Source organism: Pelobates fuscus, chromosome 3 (assembly GCF_036172605.1).
Source record: "Pelobates fuscus isolate aPelFus1 chromosome 3, aPelFus1.pri, whole genome shotgun sequence".
Classification (NCBI taxonomy): Eukaryota; Metazoa; Chordata; class Amphibia; order Anura; family Pelobatidae; genus Pelobates; species Pelobates fuscus.
In genome coordinates, this window is record NC_086319.1 from 341,832,285 (window position 1) to 341,841,707 (window position 9,423).

At 42.9% G+C, this 9,423-nt stretch overlaps 1 protein-coding gene across 1 annotated transcript; it reads left to right on the plus strand.

The window, feature by feature from the left end:
- The first annotated feature begins 2,396 nt into the window (after positions 1-2,396).
- Positions 2,397-8,783, plus strand: LOC134601241 (G2/mitotic-specific cyclin-B2-like). Its single transcript, XM_063445709.1, has 9 exons — positions 2,397-2,509; positions 5,053-5,178; positions 5,271-5,378; positions 5,459-5,626; positions 6,179-6,337; positions 6,414-6,650; positions 7,242-7,382; positions 7,840-7,950; positions 8,545-8,783. The coding sequence occupies exons 1-9, from the start codon at positions 2,480-2,482 to the stop codon at positions 8,647-8,649; spliced, it is 1,185 nt and encodes a 394-aa protein (XP_063301779.1). The 5' UTR covers positions 2,397-2,479; the 3' UTR covers positions 8,650-8,783.
- Positions 8,784-9,423: the final 640 nt, after the last annotated feature.

The following is a 9,423-nucleotide window of genomic DNA, read 5'->3' on the forward strand; positions in this document are numbered from 1 at the left end:
GTCTACCTAAATAGATTAGCCTTGGACTACCTTTTGGCAGTAGAGGGAGGTGTATGTGGGAAGTTTAACCTGAGCAATTGCTGTCTTCAAATAGATGACGAAGGGCAAGCAATAGCTGAGCTTACTAGCCATATGGTTAAACTAGCGCATGTGCCTACTCAGGTATGGAAAGGGTATAATCCAAGTAGTTGGTTTGGTAGCTGGTATGAGTGGTTTGGAGGGCTTAAGGCAGTGGTAGGTGGAGTCCTACTGATTTTAATGTTGTGTCTACTCCTGCCGTGTCTTATACCCTTAGTAGTTAGGTCTGTGCAAAGCCTGATAGAAAATATAGCAGAGAGGAAGGCTGCTGCACAGATAATGGCAATTTATAAATATGAGGCTCTAGATCAGGGAGAACCAATGCAGGAAGATGAGTGTTGAAGATTCACATCATAAGATAAGTCTGGTCTGGTTCAGGGTAACTTGCGGTGTATGCAAACCAAGGTTAAGTGATGCCTCAAGTAATTGTGAAATATCAAGAGGCATCAAAGGGGGGAATGTGGTGGAATCTCGGTAAAAATAAATTTAGTAGGCCGAGATTACCACGTGGCATGTGTACGTGCATATGCTGACGTATCGATCAGTTGGTTGCACGAGGCAAGATACGATCAGTAGTGTACGGAGCATGTGCAAGAATACAGGATGTAGTATTCCCCCTCCTCCATTGTGCTGGACAAGCCATGCGGTCAAGCAGGAAGTTAATTCTTATTTGTATTGATTGGTCAAGAGAATGTGCGGGTGGAGCTTAATATGGGAGGAGTTATGTGCCTATATAAGGAGCCTGCACTATTGTCCGGGGCTCAGAACTTGTGGTATTTTGGTGACGTTAGTCCCTCTGAGTCCCGATCGGTGATCCAATAAAGAATCTCTTCCTTCCTGAAGAAACCTGTGTCCATCTCTCTGTGCTTCGCTTCCGTCAGTTTCTCCGGTATCACTAGCGGGTAAATACAATTCTAAACAATAAACCCCAATCATTTATGGCCAGGAGAAGGAAAATAAATTAAAATGGTCAAATAAAATATTGAGAAAAACTGATTTCCTGAGGTCACCCTCACTAGACACAGACAATTTTTTGGACTTTGCAAAAATATTTGTAAATTTAATGCAAAATTGCAGTTTGAAAATATGGATAAAAAATAGTTGGGGTCAAATTCAGAGATCATATCAAGCCACATTGCAGTTGGGATGAACTTGCATGCAGGGCTATCTTTCCCCATGGGCACGCTGGGCAGTTGCCCGGGGGCCCCACAGGGATTGGGGCTCCATCGCGCTGCCCAGCATGCCCAGGCCAGCAGGGGAGAATCTTTGATCTCCCCTACCGGCCCATGGAAAGCCGGCCCTGTTTTCTGGCCACTGCCTGTCTCCTTTCGGGCCGGTGAGGAGATCAGAGATCAGGACCAACATTCAGCATCTCCACGTTCTGCATAGGCATACTGAACGCTCCCCAAAGAGATCCACTGACTCAGTGCATCTCTTTGAGGAGTTGCTAGTTGGCTGCAGCATGGTGATTGCCACACGTGAGCACTGGCCCTCCAATGCTTCCTTACGGAGAAGCATTGGATTGGCGGAGATCACCAGTATTGACAATTTCATCCCACAGAGATTAAAGGAATATTTCAGTGCTCCTTAGAAACCTATAGTGCCAGGAAAACGGCTTTGTTTTCCTGGCACTATAGGATCACTTTAAGCTGCTTTAGGAAGTCTATAATTGGACAGATAGGGGAGTTTCCTCTTTGATTTCTGAATTTGCATTAAATGGTTACTGCATCCAAAAAAAAACAGGATTGATATTAGCTGGCTAATGGCGAAAAGCTGCACATACAGACTCCAGGCACCATGACCACTTCAAATCATAAAAATGGTTATGGTTGCAGGAGAATCTCTAACTGCCAGGCAGCACCTTTCCTGTGCTTGCCATCAACATGTAAGATGGCTGTGTCCAAACACAATGGCTCTGTCTGCCCACAGTAGCAATGGATCCCTAAGGCCACTTCAGGGAGGATGACGCGCTGCTACCCATGAGCCTTTGCTCCTGATCTCGCGTTATTTCCGGGAGAAAACCCGTGTTTTCCGTTAAGGCTTGTTTCAGTCGTCCCGTGATACCGTTATACATTGATGAGCAATAACCGAATAATGTGCAGTTTCGTGACTGACATACACCGTCCAATCACCTGCACTCTCCCCGGGCGGCCATCTTACCGCTGAGAGGACTAACGCGGCTGCGGCTGCTCGGTTGCCATGGCGACGGTCGGCCGCAGCCAATGAGCGCTTAGCATCGCGCACGGCGCTGGCCAATCAGCGTGCGAGGAGCGATATTTAAATCGTGGGCCTGCGTGCTGGAGATAGAAGCGGCAGGTACTCGGAGATCGCGGCCTACACCCAGCGCGGACATTTTAACCCGGTTTTATCGCCTGTTTTTACACTTTGTCCGATTACTACAATGGCAATCCGTCGGGCTGGAGCTCTGGCTGTGAGTACTGAGTGTGTGGTCCGATAGCGGGCACTTACCGGCGGCGGTATAGTCTGCATAGCCCGGCTCCGTGTTTATATAGTCCGTGTATACACTGGTTATATCTGCTGTGGTGGGGGGGTTAGTGCACTGTTTTAGATGGTGGTGGGGGTTAGTGCACTGTTGGTGAGGCAGGCTTGCTTCTGAGTCTTATTAAAATACATTATTTTAAAACGTAAATCCCCAAGTGGATAAAGTGCACGATGTATAGAGCTTATTGGCTGATACCCTCCCCCTGCTCCATGGCTGGAGGGCTGTGTCTGTACATGATGGTTTAGAGACTCTTACCAAAATAAACTAATCTTATTAGTAAAAACTAGCCCCTTGACCCACTCTGGCCTCACATCCTCTAAGATTAGTGTTCACCCCCTCTTTTCATTTGCTCAGTGAGGTGTAGGCTTATAAGCTTCCCTGAAGTGTGGCTATAATCTACTATCCTGTCCTTAAAGGGACACTAGTAATCAAAGCAACTCTGGCTTAATGTGGCTGTTTTGGTGTGTAGGTCATGCCTCTGCAGTCTTACTGCTCAATTCTGTCGTTTAGGTGTTAAAATACTTGGTCCTAGTAACACGTGAGTTGCATTTCCTGTAGTCGTCTAATGTTTCTACTAACTGTATTGCAAGATCTATTTAATTAGAGTTACCGGTATCTCCTGCTCTGTTAATGGCTTGCTAGACCCTGCAGTAGTCTCCTGTATGTAAGTTAAATTCAAATTACAGGGCAGTAGAAATACTTCTTAACCAAATTACATAGAATGTGATGGCCGAGAAGAACCTTTCTGGCCATCTAGTCTACTCACATTTTCTAAATTTCTCTAATCCATGGCCTTGTATTATATCTAGGATAGCCTTATGCCTATCCCACACATGCTCAAGGTCCCTCACTGTGTTAAAGGGACACTATACTCACCAGAACTACAGCTTAATGTACTTCTGGTGAGTATAATCATTCTATGCAAACACTGTCTTTTCAGAGAAAAGGCAGTGTTTACATTGCCCCCTGGGGACACTAGGAGCACACTCCTCATAAAGCCACTGGAGGTGCTTTCCTCACATAGATGCACTAATTCAATGCATCTCTGAGGAGGTGCTGACTGGCCAAAACAGTGTTTGGTCCTGCTCCTTGCTGATTTTAGCCATTCCAATGCTTTCCCATTGGACTAGCAATCAGCAATTCTGACACCAAGTGGGAGGCCAACACCAGCAGTGCTGGAAATTCGTTTTTTTTAAGTCGACAAGCCACCTAAATGGTGGGTTTTGCACTATGGGGTCGGGAATACATGTTTGTTTCTCACCCTAGTGTTCCTTTAACCTCTACCACTTCAGCTGGAAGGCTAGTCCATGCATCCACTACTCTGTGTAAAGTAATACTTCCTGAAAGTATTCTTAGACATATGCCCCTTAATTTAAGACTGTCCTCTTGTGGTGTATTTTTATCTAAATACACTCCTCCTTTAACTGTGATTCCCTTTATGTATTTAAATGTTTCTCATATCCCCATGTCTCGTCTTTCCTCCAAGCTATACATGTTAAGTTCCTTTAACCTTTCCTGGCAAGTTTTATCCTGCAATCCATGAACCAGTTTAGTAGCCCTTCTCCGAACTCTCTAAAGTATCAATATCCTTCTGAAGATAGGGTGCCCACTCTAGGCACCAGAACTACAGATTAATTGAAAAACCTGTCTCTGCAGGCTTAGAATTGTAAATGCTGCTTTCTGAAACCTGTTTACATTGTCGCACTAGAGAGATTTCCTAGCGCACTCAGCAAACTTTGCACTGCTGATGTTCAGTGTCTGCATTAAGATGCCAAATGGTCAAATGTATCTTGAAGAATATGCTGACTGGTGCAATGTTTGCTGTGCGTGCACACTAGCCCCAGTGCTTCCTCTATGTGGAATGATTGGATTGCCTGAAATGATCTGTAATAACAATCAGGGAGCATGCATTTAAATGTAAAGCTGTAAGTTATATAGCTCACTTATAGTCTGAGCCTGGATCTCAACACCTGAAACCTCTATAAAGTGTAACAAACTCATTTATATTTCTGCCTGCTGTATACGTGGCTTTGTGTTTACACAACAGGTTTTGTTGAATTGTACTCAATTTGCATATTAAGCATTTATTCTAGGCCTGTAGGTAAAGGTGCCAGCTGCTGAACAGTCACCGTGGCTCTGACATCTAAATCCCTCTCCCCTATTTTCTACTCTCTACAAAGGGTAGTTTGCCTTAAGATCTACACATCTTGTCATTTCTCTTAATACAAGACAAAAACAGACTATTTCATAAATATTCAGAAGAGAACAGTGGGAGCCCGGAAGGTTTGAAGTGACAGAGCCACTTTAAGCAGTTCCTTGCATATAGTGCACAACAAGGCTAATGGAAAAGTCATCTGAAAATGCCAATACATCAGCTATGACTGAAAACAAACCCTGTTTAGCCATTTGATATTTAGACATGTGTTTGCAGCAGTGGATTGACATGCTTACTTTTATTTTTTTTCCCCCAGATTTCCCATGAAGCTGATAATGCCTTTGCAGGTGTAGTGAGGGCCAAAACACAGATAAATGGCAAAAGAGCCGCACTGGGGGAGATCGGTAACAAGGTGACAGTGCGTGGAAAGCCAGCAGTTAAGGTATGTTGCATCTTTTCTTGGAGAGGAAAACTACTGACTTACCCTTGTTGATGATCTAAGTTTCTGGTTCTTGTTTTTGAAATTCTGTCTAGACCTCTAATGCTGTAGTGAAGACTTCAAGATCTGTAACCACTAAAGTAGTGACTGTGAAGCCAAAGGCTGCTCCTGTTCTACCAACTGTAGTAGAAGCTCCCCCAAAAGTAAGATCTGTTTAAACTGTATAGCAAGCATGATCATGTGTGCCCAATGTCCCACTGTTAATCACTTAATGCCTTGCTAGGAATGTTCTCCCATCACTATGGATGTTTCCATGAAAGAGGAGGAACTGTGTCAAGCATTCTCTGCTGCTCTGAACAAGGTGGAGGATATTGATGCTGAAGATGGTGACAACCCACAGCTCTGCAGTGAATATGTGATGGACATCTACAAGTACCTGAGACAACTGGAGGTAAACTAACTTAAAATTACTACTGAATAAAAGCACTGGAAGCTCACCTAAATGTGAACTGCTGACCTCTAACTTGGTCACTTGCCTTTAATCTGTCTGGGTTTCAACTTGCAGTAAACAGAGACCCACTGATTCAACCTATACCAGTGGTGATGTTGGACCAGATGTCTTTCTTGGTTACAGGAGTCCAATGACTCAATCTGGCTGCTCTTGCTTTAAGCCATCACAAGTAATACCCTATGCTTTATAATCTACACTTGGCGTCAGCCCAACTTATGTTTTCAATTACCACTGTCTGATAGCCTTACAAGGAAACTCACGAGGCTTTAGACTAGTCTTGTCTTACTTCAACTATCTGTAGATGGCAATCATATATTCTAAAAGCTACATTTTATAAAGCCTAGCTCATGCATGATCAGTTTAGGGGAGTAAAGTTACTGACAGTTAAGCTTGCTGTTATTCTACTCTAGAATTGCACTGTCCTAAAACTCATTACTCTTGGCACTTTTAAACATTCATCTTTCTAATGAGCCTCTTTTTCACTGACACTAGATGCAGCAGGCCATACATCCAAGGTACCTTGATGGCAAAGAAGTGAATGAACGCATGCGTTCAATCTTGGTGGACTGGCTTGTCAGTGTTCACTGTAGATTCCAGCTTCTTCAGGAGACCCTGTATATGGGGATTGCAATCATGGACCGCTTCTTACAAGTAAGACCCACATACTTTCATGGAAAGTTGTCCAGAGAAAAATGTGCTGAAACTAAAGGCTCTCACTTCTTTCAAGGTTCAACCTGTGTCCCGAACCAAACTCCAGCTTGTTGGTGTGACCTCTCTCCTTGTGGCTTCCAAATATGAAGAAATGTACTCGCCAGAGGTTGCTGATTTTGTGTATATAACTGATAATGCCTATACTACATCTCAAATCCGGGAAATGGAAATGATTATACTTCGAGAGCTTCGTTTTGACCTTGGGCGTCCTCTGCCTCTTCACTTTCTGAGACGTGCCTCAAAATCCTGTAGTGTAAGTTGACTTGCATAATCTCACTATGTTTAGGACAATTTGTCTAACTCATCAGTAAAACAAATGACCTTCAATCTTGTATCGTAACTACTAGAATAGCTTAACTTGGAAGTGGCACTTGGCATTTTTATCTCTTCCTACAAGAGCAGATTAATGCTGGACACAATTCTTGTGATGCTGGGGGCAAAATCCCTCCTACTCTGCATGGACCCCCCCCTTAATGAACTAGTTATAATGTAGTCTAACATTTATATGGCGTATGTGCCTGGTGACAGGTGTGAATCCCATGGGAGTGAAACTGGCATTACAGAACCCTAACAGTATAGGGAAGATCCCACAAAATGACATTAAAAACAAGGAATCCATTGTACACAAGTGAGCTCACAATAACTCTCCTCTCTGCACTGTCACTCACTTAACTAGGGTGCAACTGACAAGTCTTCAACCAACAAATCATTCACCTAGCCATTAAGGCTTAATGTCTAGTCTTTTTGTTGGCCTTTGAACCAAAGAAGTTGACACTGTCTTGCAGCCTCATAACTTTCCCTGTGTAAAAGGGACAAGTCACATTAATAAACTTCTTCTTTCTAGGCTGATGCAGAGCAACACACACTTGCCAAATACCTGATGGAGCTTACACTAATTGACTATGACATGGTACACTTCCATCCTTCAGGAATAGCAGCTGCTGCCTTGTGCCTGTCCCAAAAAATTATTGGCCAAGGAAGCTGGGTAAGTGTTCATGACTGCCGTTCCACTTAGGTGAAATAATTGTAAAATATGCTAAACTCCACCCCTGACTCCAATTACTCCCTTAAGCTATTGGAGGATAAAATCTTAAGTTATCTCACGATGAGCAATCTTTTTTTTAGGAAAGAAATCTAAACATAAAGGATACCACCCTTATGTATAACTAAAACACTGTCTAAATCTCTTCCTTGGGAGCAACGCTCCTTGATAAACAATCACTTGTCTGATTTCACAGGCGTTCATACCTACCAAACACCTGGTCTTGTCTTCAGTAGAACTTGCACTTTAACTGAAGCTGGCTCTTAATCTATATCCTAGATTGCCTTAACTATTTCAACGAAGCTAAAACCCATGTCTGCAATAAGCCCCACAATGGCCACAGAATGCAATGTTTAGTTCTCAACATCTTAATTTTTTTTAATCCGCTCTACTTCTCCAGAGTCCTACCCAACAGCACTATACCGGCTACACAGAAGAAGACTTGCAACTCATAATGCAGCACATGGCTAAGAATGTAGTTAAAGTAAACACCAACAAAACAAAGCATGTGGTAAGTTGTCTGCTTTTCTCACTCTTGTTGGACCTACACAAGGGACCCCATGACAGGACTAACACCCTAGAATCCAACAGCCAATCTATATGGCAAGCGTTCCAATGCACAAAATAGATGGCGTTACTGATTCATGTAACATTGTTGGAGTGTGGTGCAAGTTAAATCAGATTTATCTAGATGCCTGTAGATCAAACTAATATGGGACACTTTTACAGGCAATAAGAGTAACTCCGCTAAACGTCAAAGGCTGAATCTACAGCAGGGGGAGTACAGGGATAACCTCTTAAATCTAGGTGACTCATCAGTTTATACAGCAAACAAAAATCCTGATTAAAATGTTCATGCTAATCACATCTCAGGATCAGCAATTCAAACACCTGAGGATTTAAAAAGGTTAGACAACCTTCAACAATCCAGGTGTGAACTAGATCTCCCTTAATTTGCTAATTTTATGGCTGAAAGCATTATGGTGGATAGTCCACAACATCTGTAATACCTATGGTTGCCTACACCTGATCTAGAGGATGGATAGGTTTGCTTGTCTGGACTTATAAATGCTGTTTGCTAATTTTGAAACTCTACTCTCTTCAGGCTGTGCGGGACAAGTATGCAAGCAGCAAACTAATGAGGATCAGCACCATTCCTCAACTAATGTCTTCACTCGTCACAAACCTTGCAAGTCAAGCTTCACACTAATCCCTCCCTCGAGCAGCAACAACTCACATTTTGCACTTTTATTAAATGCCACTGGTGGCACAAATGCTGCTGTTCCTGTAAATATGTCCTGTTTTTAACATACTGTAAGCATGAGATGCTGCAGCTTCTGTTGTCTTAAATAAAATGTCAATTTTTTTTAAATTGAGTGAATTGTATTTAATTGTAGCATTTGGTGTTCAGATGTCAAACTCCAGACCTTTAACAGTCATTCATGTCATGAATGTGGCTCCACTTCTGACTTTGAAAATTCTAGGTAATGGTTTGATTCAAAAAGATGGGCAGAACATCAATGGCCTAACAATTTGGGGTTTCTACAGTTAATCAGTTTTCCTTATTAGCTTATTGTATTCTGAGTAGAATCTTTCCTTTCTGGCTTTTTTTTTTTTTTTTTAAAGCCGTATTTAGATTACAGCCTAGGAACACCTCCACTGGCCACTCCATGCCTTCTAGCGGTGCTGCAGTGAGCAGGACTGCCATTCAGTGCCTCCACCCTGCAGACAGTGAACTTTCCTCAGATTCACTGGTTCTCTAGGAGATGCTGATTGACCAGTGCTGTGTTGACTTGGGCTGGCTCTGCCAAACCAACTACCTGGATTATACACATTCCAGCTCTGAGTAGGTACATGCATTAATTTAACCATGTGGCTGGTAAGGTAATCACAGCTTCCTCTTTTGCATCTATATGCAGACAGCATTACTAAAATTGCATTTTCTGCACACCTCCCACTAATAGTCAAGGGCCAGCCTAATTTG